Here is a 24,538-nt window from a genome sequence, read left to right as displayed (position 1 = left end):
TCCCGAGCCCGGAGGGAGTGAGGATCGGTGGAAAACCCAGACATCGCAGCCCCGATCCAGGAAAGGGCGCAGGCGTTCTCAGGTTTCTGGAGCCTGTGGTGCTGAACTGTGGAAGCGCACGCCCCACCAGGAATCCTGACTCTCCGCGCTGTGAACCCAGAAGGGACACAGCACTTAGTGCATACCTAGAGCCCAAAACTCAAAACTTTGGTGGATGGGCATGCCCTTTTACGATCCCCACACATGGCACAGTGAATCCCAAATTGTCGTGGGTGCTTCCTGAGATCATAGAGCTGGTACCCTGCGTGGAACCTGGAGCCTGGCAAAACTCGGCAGTGAGCTCCGGAGAGCAAGCGTGCTCTGGAGCGCCCAGGGTCCTGAAGGGGAAAGTCAGATTGGCCCTGGGAATAGTACCTGAGAGACTTAGTGAGATTTGGCTGGGAAGAGTGATAAGCATTTCAAACGTTCCTCAGCCAATTGAAGCCAGCAAGATCAGAAAAACTGGTCTGGCCAGTTAGAAACCAACAGGAGGTTTTTTGGTTTGGTTTGGTTTGGGTTGGTTTGGGTTGGGTTTTCTTGGCTGTTGTTGGTTGATTGATTGATTTTATCTTGTGTTTTAAGTGACTTTTCATTTTTCAATTCTTACTATTTTTATATCTCTCAATCCCTTATGTTTCTTCCATTCATCCTAGTATTATTCCTTCCACTCCAAATTTATCTCTCCTGCACTCCATCTTCTGCTTTGCTTTTCCTTTTTTTTTTTTGATCTTGCAAGTTACAGCAAATTTGTATTATCTTTTTCTCACTTTTCTGACATTTTTTATTTTAATAGTATTTTAGTATTCTTTTTCTTTCTGTATAATCTTCTTTGCTTGGCTGGTTATACTGTCACTTGATAGGATCCCCCTGGTATCTCAGTCACAGTGTGTTGATAATTTACTATCCTTCATTTGTGTTCCATTAATACACCTCTCAAGGTTCTATACTCCTTATTCTTGTTATCTAGATCTCATAGATTCTGCCACAAGACTGTTGCTTTACTATTACTGTAAATAAGACCTAGTTCACACAATTGTAAATACTACCCAACACCCCTACCTGATCTCAGCCCACTTTGCAATTTCCTGAACTATACTATTGTGGGGGTTGTCTCTATTCTTTTACACACCACTCCTATCTACTAATCTTTATTCCAACCCTACCTTAGAATCTAACCTCCCACAGCCTCACAGCTTTGTAGATCCAACTAACAATCCTTTCATCCCCAATATGAGTCTTACCTTCTTTCCCTCCTTTCTAAAATGTGGATAGTGGGGTGGAGGATCATGGTTAACACTATAAGGAGCCAAAGGATAACCCATCTCTTCTCTACTGGCTGCTAATGTAAATATCATAGTATACTGTCTTGCTGTCTTAAACCATTTTGCCTTACTCCTCCAACTGATCACAAAAAAAGAGTAGGGGGAAGTTGTGAACACCAGGATACATGAAGGAGACTGCACCACTGAATCTCACAAGTATCCTACCACAGAAGTTCACACCATAATTACAGGGAACCAGAACAGATCAATTTAAGAAACAGAGGCTAACAAGAAGAAACCCACGAACAATGAGAAAACAAAGAAACAATCCCCAATTGAAGGGAAAGGAGGAAGCCTCGGAAAAAATGCTAAATGAATTACAGGCAACTCAACTATCAGATTGTGAGTTCAAAACAATGATTATCAGGAAGTTCAATGAACTGACAATGAGCTATCAGAAACTAGAGGGAAGCTACCACAATCTCACTGCAAACTATATAAACATGAAAAATAAAATAGAAACTCTCACCAAAGGCCAAGAGGAAATGAAGAATGCCATTTCTGAACTGAGGAACACAGTAGAAGGAATGAAAAGCAGGATTGATGAAGCAGAAGATCGGGTTAGCGAGCTAGAGGACAAAGTAGGAAACAACACCCAGAAAGAGCAAGAAAAGGAAAAGAGACTCAAAAAGAATGAAGAGGGATTAAGAGAAATGCAAAACAATATGAAACGTAATAATACCCATATAATAGGGATACCAGAAGGAGAAGAAGAAGAGCAAGGGATCGAAAACCTAGTTGGAAAAGTAATGAAGGAGAACTTCCCTAATTTGATGAGAGAAAAAGTCACACAAATCCAGGAAACACAGAGAGTCCCAATCAAGAGGAACCCAAAGAGGCCCACCTCAAGACACATCACAATTAAAATGGCAATATTTCAAAACAAAGAGACAATCTTAAAGGCAGTAAGGGAGAAACAGGAAGTAACATACAAGGGAGCCCCAATAAGGAAACAGCTGACTTCTCAATGGAAACACTTCAAGCCAAAAGAGAATGGCAAGAAATACTCCAAGTAATGAGAACCAGAGGTCTGCAACCAAGGCTACTTTATCCAGCAAGGCTCTCAATCAAGATAGAAGGCCAAATAAGAAGCTTCCCAGACAAAAGAAGTCTAAAAGAATACACCTCCACCAAATCAGCTCTGCAAGAGATTCTAAAGGGACTGCTTTAAGGAAGGGGAGGAAAACAGAGAGAGAGAGAGAGAGAGAGAGAGAGGGAGAGAGAGAGGAACACTCGTACATAAAAGACAATGAATAAGTACCTACCAATAATAACCTTAAACATAAATGGATTAAATGCTCCAATCAAAAGACATAGAATAGCTGAATGGATAAGAAAAAATGACCCACATATATGCTGCCTACAAGAGACCCACCTCAGGATAAAAGACCTGCACAGGCTAAAAGTGAAGGGATGGAAACAAATATTCCAAGCAAATGGACAAGAAAAAAAAAAGCCAGGGTAGCAATACTCATATCAGACAAAATAGACTTCCAAAATAGGTCCATAAAGAAAGACCCAGAAGGTCACTCCATAATACTCAAGGGAAGAATCCACCAAGAAGACATAAATATTGTAAATATATATGCACCCAACATAGGAGCACCCAAATACATAAAGAAAATCTTAGAGGACTTCAAGAAAGATATGGACAGCAACACAATTATAGTGAGGGATTTTAACACCCCACTATCAAAAATGGACAGATCTTCCAAACAAAATATCAACAAAGATACTGTGGCACTGAACAATACCCTTGATGAAATGGACTTTACTGATACATACAGAGCCCTCCATCCAAAAGAAGCTAAATACACATTCTCTTCAAATGTACACGGAACATTTTCAAAGACTGACCACACGACAGGACACAAAACAAGCCTCAACAATTTCAAAACAATTGAAATCATACCAAGCATTTTCTAGGACCACAAGGGACTGAAGCTAGAAACCAACACAAAGGGAAAAAAAAACACTCAACATCATGGAGATTAAACAGCATGCTATTAAACAATGAATGGGTCAAGGATGATATTAGAGAAGAAATCAAAAGGTTTCTGGAAACAAATGAAAACAAATGCACAACCACCCAAAACTTATGGGACACAGCCAAGGCAGTCCTGAGAGGGAAGTTCATGGCAATACAGGCCCGCCTAAAAAAGTTACAAACGTTCCAAACAAACAACCTAGCCCTACGTCTACAAGAACTCGAGGAAGAACAACAAAGACAGCCCAGAGCAAGCAGAAGGAAGGAAATAACCAAGATCAGACCACAGTTAAATGACATAGAGACTAAAAGCACAATTCTAAGGATCAATGAATCCAAGAGCTGGTTCTTTGAAAAGATAAACAAAATCGACAAGCCTTTAAGCAGACTCATCAAGAAAAACAGAGAGAAGACCCAAAGAAACACAATCAGAAATGAAAGAGGAGAGACTACAACAGATACCACAGAAATACAAAGGAGTGTAAGAAATTACTACAAAGAACTGTATGCCAAGAAACTTGAAAACCTAGGTGAAATGGACAACTTTCTAGAAAAATATAATCTTCCAAAACTCAATGAAAAAGCAGAAAGCTTGAACAGACCAATAAGAACAAAAGAAATTGAAGCAGTTATCAAAAAACTCCCAACACACAAAAGCCCTGGACCAAATGGTTTCACAGGAGAATTCTACAAAGCATTTAAGAAGAGCTAACCCCTATCCTTCACAGACTATTCCAAAAAATCCAAAAAGATGGAGACTCCCAAACTCTTTTTATCAGCCCAACATCATTCTAATTACAAAACCAGATAAAGACACAACAAAGAAAGAAAACTTCAGGCCAATATCACTGATGAACATTGACGCTAAAATCCTCAACAAAATACTGGCAAACCGCATCCAACAATACATTAAAAAGATCATACACCATGACCAAGTGGGATTCACTCCAGGGGTGCAGGGATGGTACAATGTTCTCAAATCAGTAAATGTAATACATCACATAAACAAAAGCAAAGACAAAAACCACATGATCATATCAATAGATGCAGAAAAAGCATTTCATAAGGTACAGCACCCATTTATGATAAAAACACTCAGCAAAGTGGGAATAGAGGGAGCATTCCTCAACATAATAAAGGCCATATATGACAGACCTACAGCCAACATCATACTCAATGGGCAAAAATTAAAATCTTTTCCACTAAGATCAGGAACAAGATGAGGCTGTCCACTTTCACCACTTCTATTCAATATAGTACTGGAAGGTTTAGCCACAGCAGTCAGACAAGAAAAAGAAATAAAAGGCATCCAAATCGGAAAGGAGGAAACAAAACTGTCACTGTTTGCAGATGACATGATAGTGTATACAGAAAATCCTACAGACTCCACCAAAAAACTGCTTGACCTAATAAATGAACTTGGCAAAACAGCGGGATACAAAGTCAATATCCAAAAATCAAAGGCATTTCTGTACACCAACAATGAAACAGCAGAAGCAGAAATCAAGGAAAAAAATCCCATTTGAAATAGCAAAAAGAAAAATAAAATATCTAGGAATAAACCTAACCAAAGAGGTAAAAGACCTGTATTTAGAAAACTACATAACACTCAGGAAAGAGATCAAGGAAGACACAAACAAATGGAAACATATACCGTGTTCATGGATTGGAAGAATTAATATCATCAAAATGTCCATGCTACCCAAAGCAATTTACACATTCAATGCAATTCCCATTAAAGTACCAATGGCATATTTCACAGACATAGAAAAAACACTTCAAAAATTTATATGGAATCATAAGCAAACCCGAAGAGCTGCTGCAATTTTGAGAAAGAAGAGTGAAGGAGGAGGGATCACAATACCTGACACTAAACTATACTACAAGGCCACTGTAATCAAAACAGCCTGGTACTGGCATAAAAACAGGCACATAGACCAATGGAACAGAACAGAGAACCCAGAAATAAACCCAAGTCTCTACAGTCAATTAATATTTGACAAAGGAAGCAGCAACATAAAATGGAATAAAAATAGCCTCTTCAAGAAATAGTGTTGGGAGAACTGGACAGCCACGTGCAAAAATATGAAACTCGAGGACCAACTTACACCATATGCAAAAATAAATTCAAGGTGGATAAAAGACTTAAATATAAACTGTGACACCATTAAAGTCCTAGAAGAGAACGTAGGTAGGAAAATCTCAGATATTTCACACAGAAACTTTTTTACTGACTTGTCCCATAGAGCAAGGGACATAAAGGAAAGAATAAACAAATGGGACCTTATCAAACTTAAAAGCTTCTGCACAGCTAAAGAAAACAGTATCAAAATTAAAAGAGAACCAACTGTATGGGAAAACATATTTGCCAATGATACCTCAGACAAGGCTTTAATCTCCAAAATATATAAAGAACTTACATAACTCCACTCTAAGAAGACAAGCAATCCAATTCAAAAATGGGCAAAGGACTTGAACAGGCACTTCTCCAAGGAGGACATACAGAAAATCCAAAGACACATGAAACGATGTTCAATATCGCTAGCTATCAGAGAGATGCAAATTAAAACCACAATGAGATACCACTTCACACCAGTCAGAATGGCCATCATAAACAAAGCAACAAACCACAAGTGTTGGAGAGGTTGTGGAGAAAAGGGAACCCTAGTGCACTGTTGGTGGGACTGCACACTGGTACAACCAGTATGGAAAGCAGTATGGAATTTCCTCAAAAAACTAAAAATGGATATGCCTTTTGACCCAGCAATTCCACTGCTGGGACTCTATCCTAAGAATACTAAAACACCAATTCAAAAGAACCTATGCATCCCAATGTTCATAGCAGCACAATTTACAATAGCTACATGCCGGAAGCAACCAAGATGCCCATCAGTAAATGAATGGATCAAAAACCTATAGTACATTTACACAATGGAATTCTATGCAGCACAAAGAAAGAAGGAGCTCCTACCCTTTGCAACAGCTTGGATAGAGCTGGAAAACATTATGCTAAGCGAAACAAACCAAGCAGTGAAAGACAAATACCATATGATCTCACCTTTAACAGGAACCTAAACAACAAGACAAAGAAACAAGCAAAATATAACCAAAGACAATGAAATAGAGGACAGGCTGACAGTGACCACAGGGGAAAGAAGAGAGAATTTCAGGGGACAATGGGAAGGGTTCATGGGAACAAATTTAAAGGACACATGGACACAAACTAGGGGGAGGATGGTAATGGGAGGGAAGTGTGGAGGGTTGGGAGGGTGGGCTGGATTAGGAGTAAAAGGGAGAAAACTGTACTTGAACAATGATTAAAATAAAATTTGAAAAAAAAGAAAGAGAAAAAGAAAAAGTTCCTTCAATTCCAGGCAGTGAGTTAAGTGTAAAAATAATTAGCCTCTACTTTTGCACGTTGTTTAAATTTTAAATACTCTACATTGAGTTTAATTAAAAGAAGGAATGTATGCAGTCAAAAGATAATCTAATTCTTCAAGTCATGAATTTTCACCTTGCTTTTGTCCAACACCAACCTACTAAGGTCCTTTGCCCACAGCTGGCAACCGAAACAGTAAACACTTAAAAATTGTTTTTGTTAACCCAAAAGTTGCCTCCCTTCCACTACTCTCAGCAACAAACCAAGATTCGGCAGCTTCTCCAGTGTTGTGGTTAGAATCTGTGAATCTCAAACTGTTCTGCAAATTGACCTAAAAGTTGTACCCACTGTTTCTCTTACAAACAGATTTACTACTCATATTGAATCAGCACTGAACTTTGCTGGTATAAGCACAGACATAAGCTATCCCCAAGGTTGTCCCCTCTATACTTCTTTATCATTCCAATGGGTGGAACTGAGCCGGTGGAAGGACATTTGATATGGGTTAGTTGGATCCAACAGTATGAAAATTTGCTTTCTTCATTCAATACTGATGTTTCTCCTTGTTAGATGTGCATTGATGGTTTTAATACTGATCTTCCAGGGCTGGGGAATATGGTAAGAGGGGTGTGTGTGTGTGTGTGTGTGTGTGTGGTGTAAACTTATTGTATTTCTTCAATGTCATTGTTCTCATTCATTCATACCCCTGTGTCTTCTCTTATTCTTTCAAAATAAAAAATTTTGAAATTTGAAAAAAAGACTGCTTAACTAGAAAATGTAAAGGAACCCACTGAAATGTTCACTTTCAGTACTATCAAAGCTATGCAATTGCTGGATTAGGTAATAAAATAAGAAGCTGGTTTTTTTCTTTTAAGGCACTATTTAGAACTGCAAAGAAGTATAAACTACCTAGGAATAAGTGTAACCAGAAATATCTGAGACATGTGGGAAAGAGACACGAGAAGTCCTGGAGGTGGATGAGAGAACTTGGAGAAGCAGAGACTCACAGAGTGCTGCAAAGAAATACAACAAATATTTAAGTCAAGCCTATCCAAATGAATATACACATGGAATGTGACTCTAGTCATCACTAGTTTACCCATTGTCTGTGATGCTATTGCAACTACTAAGAAAAACTGTGATCACTTTCTATTACAGAAAGGTTTGCAACTAGAAATCAGGTGATGAAATGAAATAGTATCTATAAGATCATTCCCAATGTGAATAAGGGACAGAAAGTACTAAGAACACAACACACACACACACACACACACACACACACAAAATGTTTTCACTAAGCAGAACTCAGGGTCATGGAGACATTTTTACTTGTGTGGAATGAACCTGAAAGGAAACATCCAAGAACTTTGTGGCATAAACCAGGAGGCAAAATGAACAACGTTCATTTTTTATGACATATACTAGATCATACCTAACTACTTTGTTACAGAAATAGTGACTAGAGTATTTACATGAGAAGACAGAGATTTTAATTACTAACTTGAGGTAAACTGGATTTACATCAGCTGAATATGGTATGCTGTGGAATTGTGCATGTGAAACTTGTGTAATTTTGTTAACCAGGGTCACCCCAATAAGTTCAATGAAAAGGAAACAACAGATCAATTGGATGTAGGTATCTCCTAGTCTGTTCCCAGTATCAGCATCTGAGTTTCAACCTACTTACTGTCCAGGCTCCCTAGGTCTGCAAAGCTCTAACCTCGTGTGTCTCTACACACATACACTCACCTTCCCCACAAACAAAAAAATTTAAAAATGTGACCCTAACTTAAGTATGAAATCTGAACCAGAATCTCCCATTTTATTCACTCCCCCCTCCACCACCCCCCACCACCATCCCGGCTCCCAGTAAACCTGAATTCTGGCCAAGACACCACGTTCACTGACTTACACCTACCACCCTGGTTCTTAAATACTGAGCCGCACAGCATCACCCTCCCCACAGCAAATCCCCACAGCTGGAACCTGGGTCACTACTGTCTTCACACTCTTCATGCACAAGGCGGATCACCAAGCCAAACTCCGCAGTGGCCAAACCCAAAGTCCCCAGAATCGCCCTTTTCTCCCCTCACGGGCCCCCAGTGCACAGACCCGCGCAGGCGCTGACCCACCTGCTGCTGGGCCTCTCAGGACTCCGGGCCCAGTGGTCTTCCAAACCGACTTCCCTCCCGGTGCCCAGGCCCCAGAGTCCCCCATGGGCTATCGCCAGCGGCACAGCTGGACCCCGGAAGTTCAGGCCGTGGGCGTGACTCTAGGACATTACGTGACCACGCCCACCTCCCCGGACCCAGAACCACACCGCCAACAGCGCCTCGGACTTCCAGTACAGCCAACGGAAATCAAAATCGCTTTGGGGACACGTGACAGTCTCTTCCTTCATCAACAACCTTGTGCTAAGTTTTCAGAGGCCAAAGCCTCCCCAAGGACAATGTGGAGCAGCTCGTGTTCTCTCTAGGTTCTGGGGAAACAGAAAGATGGTGGAACCTGAGGGCTTTGACTGTGGGGCCCTCGTGGGAGTGGCCATCTTTCCGGAAGTGTGTTCACTGCAGCTGAGAACACCCAGGGAGCTAGGTTCTGGAGGAGCCTGTGAACAAACAATGCATTGGGTGGAGCCGCGACCTTAGAGGCACAAGTGACACTGGAGGGAAAACAATTGATGACTTGAAGTCCTGGTGACACTTGGAAATGGGATAGAAGGGGCATGGGATTAAGACCAGTCTGCATGACCCAGGACAGACACTTGTTGTAGCAGCAGAGCCTGGCTCTGTAAAAGTCAAGCTCACAGGCTTTACTTCTCAAGTGATAAATGAAGATAATGAAGATGACCCAGAATATCCCAGGAGAGAGGGATTGTTCCTGCACTAGGGCCAATAATAATCCCTAATTCCTTGTTTGACAGGCACTGTTTTAACTACATCTGCTTCTCACCAACCAAACTGGGACAGACAATATTCATCTGACACATAGGTGAGTTAAGTAACTGGCCCAAAAGCACCAAGACTAGGATTCAAACAACAGTGTGTCTTCAGGACTCACTTCTGGGCACTGTTCAAGGTCTAGGATGGACCTCATCAGAACCATATGAATCCTAGGTATGGTAGGCAGCCTCCTCCTGGGGATGTCCAGCGTAGAAAGATGAGTTTAGCATGTGGCCATCAGAACTCAGGTGAATCTAGATGCCCAACCCCGGGCCTTGATGGATCAGTGTTTCAGTCACCCAGTCTGACCTTGCCATGCTGAATTTGAAAATTCACAGGACCAGAAGTGGCTGGGATGGTGGAGCACTTAGGACTGATTTTGTGCTAGAGACTGTCTGCCCTGAACCCACCCCATTACAATGTATGCTGTGAGAGTGATGATGGAGACACTAAGTCAGAATTAAGGATAAACATGGTCAAAATGACATGTGCATCTGACCCTTGTTGAAAATGGAACCCACAGACTCCAGCCTCATAGGTTCTGGTCTATGTGTTGAGTGTGACTCATGAATCTGCATTCTTCAGGTTCTTAGAGTCTGAGGCCTTTGATAGACAATCATGATCATACTGAAATGTCTCCTGTTACAAATATTATGCTGGGTGGTGAGTTTCCTTAGCACTTTGGTACAGCCTCAGATTATATCCTAAAACCCTCCCCTTGCAGATGGTGAACGTCTCTTTTCTTTTCAATGTATTACAAGGACTGCTTTTTCCTTTTTTCTTGTTTAAATGACTGTTCATTACAGTTGTTCTATGTTTAACCCCCCTCTTACCCCCCAAGCAGCAATCCCTCCTCCCTCCCTTGCTTCCACCCCCTCTTGGTTTGGTCCATTTGTGCTTCATAGTTGTTCCTGAAAACCCTCCCCTCCTTCCCCCCATTATCCTCTCCCACCTCCCCTCTGGTTACTGTCAGATTGCTCTAAATACATTTTCTGTAATTTCAAACATTAAATAACTAGAATGCCAATATGCACATAGGTTATAAACACTTTAAGATTTTGCCAATATTGTACCCTAACTTTCAATACCCACCACCCTGTTCAGTCAGCAGCCATCAACATGGAGGGAAGACCTCCACCAACAAAACCATTATAACTCATTGAAGGCTGAGATGATGGTTCACATTCTTGAACAATAAAGTATTTTTCAATTAGACAATGTTTGTCATTATTGTAATTAGTACAATTTAAAATTTGTATTAATGTACAACTTTCCAATTCATTGAGTGACTTTATATGTAAATGTGTATATACACACACATATATATATATATACACAGGCACTCACACACAAAATTCCAAGCCTGTGTGTACCTCTATACATGTTTTTTATTCTTGTTCTTTGATGTCTATATTGCCCATGTTTTCCATAAGCTGAAAATACAGGCTTTTTTTTTATTGTGGTACAATGCTCAAAATGTATGGCAATTAGGTGAATATATAATTATTTTGTTCTTCAATATGTTTCGATTATCCATACCTTCTTTCAGCTTCAAAATGTACATACTGAGCCCTGGCTGGCGTAGGTCAGTGGACTGAGCGCGGGCTGGGAACCAAAGTGTCCCAGGTTCGATTCCCAGCCAGGGTACATGCCTGGGTTGCACCCCTAGCAACCGCACATTGTGTTTCTCTCTCTCTCTCTCTCTCTCTCTCTCTCTCCCCCCCTGCCTTCCCTCCCTAAAAATAAATAATAAAATCTTAAAAAAAAAAAAGAAATGTACATACAGAAAAAAAGCAATCTGAAATACCTACTAAAATTAAGGAAATACCCACTTTATTTTTGATGACCAATGAATTATAAATTTTACATACAGAGGATTAATTCCTGCTTTTTTCTTTTAATGATTCCACATTTCATGGAAGTCCCCACAACAAACTATTGTCATGACTTTAGAGACCAGAGCGAGTACCGTCAGACCTCCTTTTTGTCAACATGTCCACCTCTTCTTCACAAAGGAAGCATTTGCCTTCTGCAGGTCCCAATTCCATGAAATTTGTTGTGCATGGGTCACCATCCAGCAGTGACCACAGAACGCTGTGGATGGCTCGCCGAAAAACACGCGAGAAAACAAACATACACAGAGACAACCAGGTCCTGTGGGGAAGTAGGGACAGAATGGCCACCCCCCCTAGTGGGGAGGGCCCTGATTTACCGTCCATACATGCTTTTATTAGGCTCATTTTGCATAACAATCAGGTAAAGTACAGTACTTATCAGGGGGAAGTAAGGAAACTATAGAAAACAAGGAACTCTGCTGGTCTATTGAGTTGGGGTCAAAGAGCTGTAAGACTTTGAGGAACAAACTTCCTCCTTGGACCCCTCTTATTCAACTGAGAGCATTCTGAACAAAGAAGGTTTCACAGTAATTTACATGTTCTTTCTTAGGCCTGATCACCCAGGGAATCCGCCCTTTCAGCACAGAGCTGTACCACCCTGTCATTGTTTCAGGCTTAGCACAGGAACTAAGGCAATAAGGAGATTTTCTCTCAGATGAGAACTCAGGCTATGTCAAAGCCGAGGAAGAAGGGTCCGTCAACCTCTTACGCTGCAGCCCCCAAAGTCCTTCTTTTGGGGGGCCTCCCAAAGTGATCGTGCCTGGCTTAGGTCATTCCCCCCGCGTGGGGAAGCTTACCCCGTCTTGGGCTAACCGACCAAGCTTTTTGGGGTTCAGCAGCAGAAGCAGCATTCCTGCCAGGGAGACAAGCCCTTGTCACCTTGCTGGCTTACGGTTCCAAGGCCGTTCCAAGGGCGTTCCCTTAGCCTTAGCCTAGGCGGGGGTTTCAGCTTCTGATACCAGTCAGGGCGGTTCCCAACATCTCCCCCTTTTTTAGTTTTTAAAATCAATTGTGGTTGTTAAGCCTGTGAAACCTACTTTTGCTGTTTTCGAATGCAAATCAGAAGAAAAGGAACATGTACATACATCATAAGGCAATAATAGAAATTAAAGCAGAAACTAAATTCTATGGGTTGAGAATACCTAAATTTCTAAATTCAGTGCAAAAAAAACATATTAAGGGAAAAACAAAAGTAATAGGTCTGATCACATTTCAATCTATGAGAGAAATTACATAGATATCAGGAAAGGCAAATCACATGGCAGTTTGAGCATAATGCAAGCCTGACTTTTTACGGGAGGATTTCTTAACAGGTGTTAGTTTCTGCGCACTGACCTCATCACCTAATTTCTTACATGGGTGTTCAGTTTTAATTTTACGCCTGCCAGAATGGTTTTTCATACCTCTCCTTGTTTTCAGTTAGGACTGCTAAGGGTTCCATAAAGGTGGCTACTTGCTGGTCTCTGACACGACCCTGGGAAAACAATTTGCAAATACACCGAAGTACACAAATCAATATTACAATCAGTAAACAACCAGTAGCTCCAAAAACTTAAATTCTCAAATTAATTCCATCAAACCATGTTTTAGGATTCATCCAACTAATATTTTCATTAAAATGTCCTGCTCGAAAAATGTCCTGTTTGGTTAAACATTGAATGTCCTGCAGCTGCTGATGTAACTCCAACTGCAATTTATCAATTTCTCCTTTTAAGTTAGTGGAGAAAGCTCCCCTCAAGTGATGTTGTATATCAGTCCAAGTATGTTGGCTGGAATTCCATTGTAGCGGTGTGACGCACAGTCTGGAGAAACCAGGGTCACAAGTTAGGAGCTGGCGAGTCACAAGTGCGTCCTGGCGTTCGCCAATCCAGTCCAATGCTGATTCAACTGTAGAAAGGCAGGTCAGGACCTCCTGATCTATTTGGGCTTGTTGGACTAATTCTAAAGTAGCACTGATTAAACAATAACTGCAACCAGGTATTAAACTGTTAGACTCATAAGGAGGGCAGTGCATTGTTAAATGCTATAATGCCATTTGGATTCATTCATTTTCTGGTCATATTCTGGAGATGACAGATTTGGAAAGAGTTGGAAGGCACAATTAAATCATAACCACTATTAACGACTGGTCTTGTTAGATTTATGCAAAGAAACCTTATGTCATCATTCACTCCTTCAGAATGCCAAATTCTGGAGGGATCAGGTAGGGAGAAAAATACACAGTGTGAAAGAAAATCCTTTTCCTTCTGATAGCTATCAGGCTCCTGAAAACTTTCACTTCCACAGACCTTCTGAAACATTGCACAAACTCTCTTATTCTTTTTCATACACTTCTGATATCCACCAGGATTGCATCTCCATGCCTTATACCTTCCATTACTAACACACACCACATAATTCTTTCTTAAAACATTTACTTCCACAAACTTTCTGCAACATTCAGAAACCTTCTAATCTTTCTTTCATACCTCCTGATATTCACCAAGATTGCATTTCCATGCCTTATACCTTCAATTATTAACTAACACCACACAGTTCCTCCCTAAACTTTTACTTTCCATTTATCTTTACAGTTTCTCATTTACATTCCTAGAGTATGAAGTTTCAACCTTCCCTGGAATCCTCAATTTTCTTTTCAGAAAAGATACAAAGCAAAATCCATCCTTCTCTGTGGGGGTGAAGGCGGGGCCTCCGTGATCTGCTCACTCAATCTGCACACCATTTCACTGTCAGAATCAGATTCCTCCTTGTCTAGCTGTTTTCTTTGTCCAAATAAACTCGAGAGAATCCTTGACAAGCCTCCAGGTTACAAAGGTGTACACATCAATAGATATACCACTGTTTTGCAAAGATTTCAACCTTTCACCCACTTTTTTCCAAACATCAATGAAAAGCTTTCTGCCCTTTAGATAAGTTACAACCCATGTTTACCTTCCTTCTTCCTTTTTTTTAAGAAAAAGCTTACTTTTATTTATTTTTAATTGGCCAAAACACATCACCTGATTACTTTTTTCAAGGCAAATCGTTTGTTCTTCCAAACTTGAAAATTAAATTACCATTTACCCAATTATAGGCGGTCGCGAAGAGAGAAACGACCTAGAAAAGAAAGACCTACTTCCCTGAAAATTCAACGCATCCATGACATGCCCGAGAAAGAGTACGGGGTCGTTGGCCCTTACCTGGGCTGTTATCATGCAAATCTACCCAAAGTTGATGCGTTGTCCACAGCAACGGCTCGAAGCCGCTGGTTCCAAGTGGTCTCGAACGGGGTCCCACCTCTATGGTCCCGAATTGCTGCCCCACGTTGGGCGCCAGCTGTTGCGCGTGGGTCACTGGCCAGCAGTGACCACAGAACGCTGTGGATGGCTCGCCGAAAAACACGCGAGAAACAAACATACACAGAGACAACCAGGTCCTGTGGGGAAGTAGGGACAGAATGGCCACCCCCCCTAGTGGGGAGGGCCCTGATTTACCGTCCATACATGCTTTTATTAGGCTCATTTTGCATAACAATTCAGGTAAAGTACAGTACTTATCAGGGGGAAGTAAGGAACTATAGAAAACAAGGAACTCTGCTGGTCTATTGAGTTGGGGTCAAAGAGCTGTAAGACTTTGAGGAACAAACTTCCTCCTTGGACCCCTCTTATTCAACTGAGAGCATTCTGAACAAAGAAGGTTTCACAGTAATTTACATGTTCTTTCTTAGGCCTGATCACCCAGGGAATCCGCCCTTTCAGCACAGAGCTGTACCACCCTGTCATTGTTTCAGGCTTAGCACAGGAACTAAGGCAATAAGGAGATTTTCTCTCAGATGAGAACTCAGGCTATGTCAAAGCCGAGGAAGAAGGGTCCGTCACCCTCTTACGCTGCAGCCCCCAAAGTCCTTCTTTTGGGGGGCCTCCCAAAGTGATCGTGCCTGGCTTAGGTCATTCCCCGCGTGGGGAAGCTTACCCGTCTTTGGCTAACCGACCAAGCTTTTTGGGGTTCAGCAGCAGAAGCAGCATTTCTGCCAGGGAGACAAGCCCTTGTCACCTTGCTGGCTTACGGTTCCAAGGGCGTTCCCTTAGCCTTAGCCTAGGCAGGGGTTTCAGCTTCTGATACCAGTCAGGGCGGTTCCCAACAGAAATTCATGTCTTTTCCAATTGTCACACTCTCATGATGTAGTTTAAACATCAGCTAAAGTGTAATTCCATGCTCCCCTGTGCCCCATTGCAGTTAGATCTGGCCACTTCCACCTGAATATGTGTGAACAAGCCTTCCCATTATAACATCGTATTTCAATAAATGCCCACTTTCTCTTTAAGGGCGTCATGTACAAGATCATAACTGGCTCCCACAAGCTTTCCTAAGGGACTGAATTTCCTGGCAGCACCAATGGCTTCAGGGTCAGCAGTGACCTGCCACCTGCTGTCCCACTTCATGTGCTTTTCCTTACAATTCACTGCCTTGCTCTTTTTTGAAAATTGTTCGATAGGGTAAAGTTACACACTTGAAGATATCTCTATAATATCCAGATTTTTTCAAGACCAATGGTTATTATTGCATTAATTCTGAACTCTCCCATGGCAAACATTAGAAATACTTCAATCACACATGTATTACAAGGCAGTTATAGGAAATTTCATTGAAAATATTACTATAAATTATTTACTCTGATGAACATGCTTACCATGACCTCTGTACCATTATAACTCTGAGAGGGATGTGTGAGTTACCAAATGAACAATGTTCACATACATAAAACTTACATACTTCTCATAATATTAGGCAATTTTCTACTCCTTATCAAGGCAAAGCTGAGCCTGGAGACTCTGGAGTCACGGATCAGGATCAGAAAGGGACTGATAGTTGGGAAACTCAGAGTGAGTACTGAATTGGTATTCCAGATGAACCAGTTGGGATTATTTAAAATAGCTAAAATAATATGAAAGATGGAGGAAAGGGTGTTCAAAAACACAAATGTGCTCACCAGGAGAAGAATGGTTTTGGTAGCTGTGGACTCAGGAGAAGATTGAGAAAAGAGGTGGGTTCTGTGAATGTGTTGGACCCTCTGCTTGTGTCTGTACAGGATGAAGACCATGGAGCCACTTGCCCAGAGCATGAGCACAAAACATAAAAAATCAGGGGATGTTATCAATACAGCATATAACCAGTCCCTCATGTTATCATGACGAACAGCAAAACAGTACCCAAAACGTTTTATATTCGTGATATTTTTGTAGCTTAAATTGCTAGACATATACATAAGAAAAACAACATTTATCAACATTTGCAGGACCCAGTACAGAAAAATTAAAGGGACAATGTACTTGGGAGCTTTATGTTTAAGCTTTGCCCACCTGGAGTTCATAGGGCTGATGATGATGGCTTGGATGATGCTCAGAAGGCAGGTGGTGCCAATGGACACACCCCTGCCCACTCCACGTACATAGAGGAAAAATTTGCATCCAAAATCATTGAAGTGATGATACCACCCAAAGGATGCCAAGGTATAGGAGAGTCCACTAGAAAACAGAACTGAAAAGTTGGCTACAATCAGGTTGTTGATAATCAAATCTGTGGGCCTCAGCCTGTAACCAGTGAAATAAAGGAAAACATAATGGTAAAGCAGAGAGAAATTCCCCAAGACTCCAATTGTAGTCTGTAGTAAAATCATCATTCCAGCTACCAAATCCCTGGTGGCCATCCTGTCACTTCTCAGTGACTTAGTTTTGTTCTCTGAGCTAGGGAGAACCCTGCATAAGAAAATGAGACGTAAGCCACATGCATAACATCAGCTAACCCTAACATTCTGCACTTACCAACAGTATGCAGTCTGTTACATACTGACAAAGATTTTCTGCCATTTAGTGGCTCCCAAAGTTGAATCTGTAAGCACTAAAGAACACATTGAAAATACCAATCACTGCTATGAAGTCCACACATTCAAAATCTTCTCTATCCCTCACAGATTTGTGAGGCAGACACTGTTGCATATTTTTAAAATAAATGAGGACCACATCAGTAAAAACTTGCATCTAAATTCTCTCACTGGTTAGGGGTAGAGTGGTGATTTGAAGGTGGCTGTGCTTGTAATGACAACAGTGCATTTAATCCATAGTATAACAACATGCTAGTTGGCTGTTATTTGAATAAGTAATGTTATTCAAATAAATGAATTGCTTTTTTAAGTTTTCATTTTTAGATTAATGAAAAGTGTCCACTTGCTTGTCCAAATATGTGCTTTGAATAAAGCTTTACAGATCTTCATAGAACGTAGATGCACTGAGTGCAGAATAAACTGCAGGTACCAGCCCCTGACAAGTTGGGTGTGAACGTAGGAATGGTGCAATATTAGGAGGGCAACAGAAAAGCTCATTCACTTCCTTCCAGGAACAGAAGGCGACAAGTGCATGAGTCATGGGAACTACTGGACAGGAGACATGGATGCCTGATAAACAGTGTGTGACACAAGCAAAATTATTACTAATTTCAGACCATATGCATAATGATGTATTTAGACCTAGAGAAGTAAAATATTTAGCACTAAGGCTACAGTTGAGTAAAAATATTACAATACAAAAGACATATGCAAAATGGAACATTTAGGTCAAACACCCGTGTATTTTCTAAAACACATACATGTGTTGCATTGGTATTCAAACAGCTGAGGACAGCAAAAATATCAGAAGGTACAATGGAGTCTGAAAATACTGTCTGAAACTTTCAAAGTAACATATTTCTTAAATGCTGCTTTGTAGACATTATGTGGAAAATGTTTCTTCATAATCAAAATAGACACAATTATTAAATCTGTTTAACAAACAATACACCCAGAGTTAGAGAAAACATTTCTATACAGATAATGCGCACAGACACACGTTCTGCACATGGTCAGAAATAATTCAATAATTACTGAATTATCAGTAATTCCTCTAAATTTGAAGGCATGGAGGTATGAAGGGGGGACCTCTAGAAAACTGAAAATGTCTGTGATTTTGTAAAGTTGGCTAAACAGAGATTGACTCCAAGCCCTTAAACACTTAAAAATCAGGGTTCGTTATCGCTGGATTAAATAACCAGCACTGAGAGTGAGGATCACACTACATCACCTCAGGAGCCACCAGGGATGGAGCAGCTCTAGGCCCCATGTCTCTTTACCACCTTAGCTCAAGTCCCACAAATTCTTCCCCATACCCTCTGGCTTTGGTCCTGCATCAGGTTCATTCACCCAAGATCCCTTTAAACAGGATGTTCACTTACCCGGATTCCTAATACAACTCCTTCCCTTACAGTCTCTACCTCTCAGATTGATAAAGGGAAAACTCACTGATGTCTCCCTGCAGCCTGGACTCTGGACTCATTGTGAAGTCAGCACTCTCGGTACATGTAACAGGGAGGCAGCCAGACCCTGGCATATGGGTTGTGATTTGGTGACCTCACCTCCCCTGTGAATGGCAATTATCACTTCACTGGTAGCAGCACTGGCCCTGACAGGCTTGGGAGCTGAGAGTATTGCTCAAAACTTTCTTCCCACTTGGAATTACCAAGAACAACTCCAAGTTTTCACCAGTGTCTCTTAGGAGACTCTGGGAGTGTTTGTGACAGGCTTTTTCTTTCCATGATCTCTGCAGGAGACAGGGTCTCCCTGGGAGTGCTGATGCCAGACCCCTGAGAGACAAGGGCAAGTCTGCTTGTCTCCCTGGACATTGTGCATCATTGGGAAGTTCTACCCAAAGTGAGTTCTTTTCTAATCTTCATACAAATGTGCTGCACCATCATCTACATATGGAGCAAAAAAATAAACTGAGTCAAATATCTTAGTTTTAAAAAGAGAGACAAATAACAGGAAAAGCATGTACATTAGATAACACTGCAGTCATTGGTTCAAGTCCATGTCATCTCATATGGAAACTTTAAGAAAAAATATACAATATCCATATTTATCCCCAACAGGGATCAGAGTAGACACAGTATGATATCCATAGAAGAAAGACAGAAGGTTCCAAACAAATTCTTCTCCTATACAGCACCACAATCACAGAAATTAACAGCAGGTTCTTCCATTACTTGTAACTATTTTAGAGGCCAGTGCCACTTACTGAATTCAGGACCATCAAATGGTCAACATAGTCCTCTAAACGTTTTTGCAAAATTTTCAGCACAGAACTGCAATTGCTTTTTAAATTGAGAAGAAATAGATTTTTGATAGGCAAAGGGGAAAACGTATACAACTTGAAGTCAATTTTTGAGGTTTTCCTACACACAAGGAAACTCTTTGATCCACGTTCACTATACAGTTACCACCATTATCAAGTCACGTGTTAGAGCTATAATGGTGGACAACTCACCCCCCACATACTCTCATTTACATATAGATGCAAATGCATACATGTACACTCAGGTACACAGATGTACAATAAATCACATACTATACAATTTTAACTGCACAGTCACAAACAATGCATACACTGAGTACATGAAAATTCACACTCACATATATAAATAGTCATAAATATGCACACTTACATAAACTTACACTCACTCTATTGCATAAAATCACAGTCACCATTATGTATATATCTCAATAACATGACCTGTTACAGAAGAATTTTTCTTTTTCCAGAATTCTGGATCCCTGAAAAGCAATGGGGTTCTTCCTACTTTTTATAGTCCTTGTAACCCTGCAACAATCACAGCATTTAATATTTATATAATGCATAGCACTTGAAATATGCTGTGAGTATTGCTACCTTTACATCATGACATATGTTGGAAAACTGGGAGTTTTAAAGACAGTTACAGTGTGTGGGTATCTGATGGGCTGAAGTAAGAAAAGGCCACAAGTAAAAAGGAACATAAGGGAAAGATAATTGTACAGAGAAGTTGGGGGGGGGCAGGGGGTTACAGAGAGTGCAGGTAAAGAGAGGACAGAGAGATAAAAGGCAAAAGGTTTCTAATGTTGGGTCAGTATTAAAGTGCAATGCCAGGGGTGAGAATACAATTGGGCAGAGTGTGCAGGGAGTTAAGGTGGAAAGATAGTGGGATCAGGGGAGATCATGGTGCAGCATCATGGAAACAGAAGTTCTAATGGGGATAGGAAGTTAATGAACTACAGAAAGGAAAACTAAGTGGTGGGGTGGGTTATCAATAAAACAAACAAATGAGCAAAACAGAACCAGAGACATGGAAATAAAGAACAAAGTGACCAGAGGTAAGGAAGAAGGGGGATAAGGAGGGATAGAAGGGGAGAGGGCAAGTCAAGGAACATGAAGAGAGAATTCATGGTCATGGGCAGTGGTGCGGGGGGGGGGGGGGGGGGGGGAAGGACAGGGCAGGAGAGAACAACAGCAGGACAACTGTACCTGAACAGTAAAAAAACATGGTGTGAGACATGTACCCTTTGACTTCAGCTTATACCGTCACAGACTTTTTGATATAATTTTTCATCAAAACATTAGGAAATTAGATGGTATTTTGTGTTTATGATTCTAAACTATATCATAATATATGGAACATTCTGCAGTGTTTCATAATTTAAAGGAAAATGTGTTAAATGACAGAATAGCCTACAGGGTTTTGGCAATAGAAATAATTTTCCTGTCACTGACTCTATTTGGAATTCTGGGCAATTTCTCTCTTTTTTACCATTATCTCCTCCATTACCATGCTGAATGCAGGTTGACATCCACAGATTCTATTTTCAATCACCTGACTGTAGCCAAACTCCATAGTCATCTTATCTAAAAAAGTCCCCTAGACAATGGCAACCCCAATGTTTGGGGTTGAAACATTTCTTCAATGGCTTTTTTTTTTCCTTGCAAGGAAACTGTATTACAAAATTATAAAGCAGGACTGTGTGGCAAAAAAAAAAATACACATCTGGGTTTGTTTAAACACCCACATCTGAGAGATTCAGTATAAACCACTTGAAGTAACACATTCTCATCCAAAAAATTTCAATAAATGTATACAATATATATGGAGCACTAATTCCTGTACAGCTTATTCTTACTAGTTTGGATCCAAATAGTCCAACATTATGAAACAGTCAGCTCTCCAAGCCTTTTTTAAAAAGTCTCAACTGAAGATTCTGAACAATCGCAGCAAAAGCCACATAATAATTGGAGGAATTAGATGTTTCCATGATAATAAAAATCAAGGATCCATGAGGGGTAGAAAGGAACATTCAAGGATAAAAATCAAGTTTTCTACCTAGGTCAGATATATTTGAAAATGACTTTTGTAAAAAAGACTTTATTGTCCTGGTGGGTGTGGCTCAGAGTTTGAACGCTGGCCCATGGATCAAAGGGCTGCCAGTTTGATTCCCAGTCTATGGCACATGCCTGGGTTGTGGGCCAGGCCCCCAGTTTGGGGGTTGTGAGAGGCAACCACACATTGATGTTTCTCTTCCTCTCTTTCTCTCTCCCTTCCCCTCTCTAAAAAATAAAATAAAATAAAATAAAATCTTACCAAAAGAAAAAAGATTTCATTTATTTATTTTTAGAGAGGGGGGCAGAGAGGGAGAAAGAAAGGAAGAGGAACATCAGCGTGTGGTTGCCTCTCACACCCCTCCCACTGGAGACCTGGCACACAACACAAGCATGTGCCACAGACTGGGAATCGAACTGGTGACCCTTTGCTTCACAGTCGGTGCTTAATCCACTGAGCCACACCAGCCAGAGCATTCAATGACTTTTTTAAAGTTAATCTTTATTATATTTTTTCCATTACCATTTAGTTTCCTTATACTTTTCTTTCCCCAGCAATCACCACACTGTTGTCCATGTCCATGAGGTTTTTTTTCCTTTTAGCTTAATCTTGCCTCCCCGCATCTTACCTGTCATCCTGCTTTTCATCTATTATTTTGTCCCCTTTTTCCTTGTTAGTTCAGTTTATTCATAGATTGCACATATGAATGAAATCATATGGTATTTGTTTTTCTCTGACTGGCTTATTTCACTTAGCATAATGTTCTCCAGGTCCATCCAAACTAGCAAAAGGGTAATTTTTTTTCTTTTTTACGGCCGAGTAGTATTACATTGTGTAAATGCCCCATAGTTGCTTTATCCACTCACCTACTGATGGACACATGGGCTGCTGCTTCCAGATCTTGGCAATTGTGAATAATGCTGCAATGATCATAGGGGTGCTTATGTTTATTCGAATTACTGTTTGGGGTTCCTTTGGATATATTTCCAAAAGTGGGATCACTGGGTCAAAAGGGAGAACTATTTTTAATTTTTTGAGGTATCTTCATACTGCTTTCCACAGTGGCTGCACCAATCTGTGCAACAGTGCAAATTCCCACCAACAGTACAAATGGGTTCCGCTTTCTCCACATCCTCACCAGCACTTGTTTGTTGATTTATTAACGAGAACCATTCTGACAGGTGTGAGATGGTATCTCATTGTGGTTTTAATTTGCATTTCTCTGATGATTAGTGACATTAAGCATCTTTTCATATGTTGATTGGCCATCTGTATGTCTTCTTGGATGCAAACTTGTTTTTTATGTCAGAGAGTGGGCATGGGCATGTCTACGGGCACCACCTGCCTCTTGACTGTCTTCCAGACCATCATGATCAGCAAGACCAATGAACTCCTGTTGGAAGGATCTTAAAGTAAAAGCTCCCAAGTACATTAGATTTTTCATTTCCATCTGCTGGAGGACATACAGGGAGGTCAATTTTATTTTTCTTAACACATGCTTTGTATATTCTAAGAAATGGAGTAGCAAAAACATCACAAAGAAGTGGGGTTTTGAATGCCATTCTACTTCTGGTTAAAGAACAATCACAGGTTCACTGCAGCATTATTAGTATTCCCTGAAGTTTCACTTTCTGTGCTCATGCTCTGGGCTAGTAGAACCATGGTCTTCATCCTATACAGACACAAGCAGAGGGTTCAACACATTCACAGAAATAATGTTTCTCACAGATGTTCCCCTGAGACCGGAGCACCCCTGTCCTGGTGAGCACCTTTGTGTCTTTTCACATCCTCTCTTCTACTTTTAGCTCTTCCATCTGTATTGCTCTTTTCTATACTCCCAGTTGGTGGTTGGTGTGAACTGCTTCCCTACTCTTCCTGTGTTTTCCATCTGTCAGCCCCTTTCTACTCATGAGCTGAGACTCCATCTCCATATCAGAAATATACTTGTTGTGTGTTTTTTCACAATGTGTTGTTGGTTATCCACTCAACCCCATCAAAAACTCAACACACATACATGTCTAAGTTAGAACTTAAGAGGTATTGGGGTTTCTTCCATGGGTAAAAGTAGAAACCACTTGAGCATTAATGAGTTGAATAGAGCAGGATAGCCACATCCTGATATACAGTATCCTCTTAATAGTCTTCTTTTATTTTTATTGTTTACATTATTAAATATGGGCCCATCCCCCCACCTTTCCCCATTTCCACACTCATCCTTAGTCTCCCTTTCCCTCAGGCAACCACCATACTGTTGTCTGTGTTTATGGGTCATGCATGAATGTTCTTTAGCTAATACCTTCACCTTCTTTCATCCAGTCCCTCTTAACAGTAATCTTAATCAAATATTGCTTGAAATAAATTAAATGGCTTTGATCGCAGCCCTTTGTCAGTTTAATCAGTGTTTGAACAAGTGATCTATTCATGGAAAAGTTGTGTCAGGAGCTATGCAGTCAAAAAATGAGTGTTGGATATTTCTGGAAGACAATTCTCCATAGGTTTCTCATCTATGTGTATGATTTGTAGACAGAGGCATGGAGAGATTTTGTCTGAAATTGTGTTTTCTGAGATGTTTATATAAAAAAGAACCTTAAAAGATAGGGATGGCGTCACCCTCTGGAACAGTATAAAGAAATACAAATAATGTCTTCAAAGAGTGTAGCAGGCTTCCCAGCAGTCCTCTTTAAAAATTGGGTTTTCCTATATTCAGGCTTCCTATGTGTGATGCAAACCTACTGCATGTGAACATTCACCTGGTTCTTTCTGTTCCACTCCAAATGGAACTAGGG

General features: G+C 40.7%; 2 protein-coding genes across 2 annotated transcripts in view; both read right to left on the bottom strand.

Annotated features, from left to right (window-relative positions):
• LOC114510639 (vomeronasal type-1 receptor 4-like) overlaps positions 1–24,538 on the bottom strand; it is a 95,116-nt gene that overhangs the window by 24,428 nt on the left and 46,150 nt on the right. The gene's annotated exons all lie outside the window — the stretch shown is intronic.
• LOC114511145 (vomeronasal type-1 receptor 4-like) overlaps positions 16,196–24,538 on the bottom strand; it is a 31,230-nt gene continuing 22,887 nt past the window's right edge. Inside the window, exon 2 of the mRNA XM_028529810.2 lies at positions 16,196–17,296. Within this exon, the coding sequence (XP_028385611.1) occupies positions 16,306–17,247 (942 nt within the window). The 5' untranslated portion in view covers positions 17,248–17,296 and the 3' untranslated portion in view covers positions 16,196–16,305. The remainder of the gene's footprint in view (positions 17,297–24,538) is intronic.

The sequence above is a fragment of the Phyllostomus discolor genome, chromosome 12 (assembly GCF_004126475.2).
Source record: "Phyllostomus discolor isolate MPI-MPIP mPhyDis1 chromosome 12, mPhyDis1.pri.v3, whole genome shotgun sequence".
NCBI lineage: Eukaryota > Metazoa > Chordata > Mammalia > Chiroptera > Phyllostomidae > Phyllostomus > Phyllostomus discolor.
The sequence above is the reverse complement of the archived record's forward strand: the minus strand, read 5'-3'. Positions and strand labels throughout refer to the sequence as shown.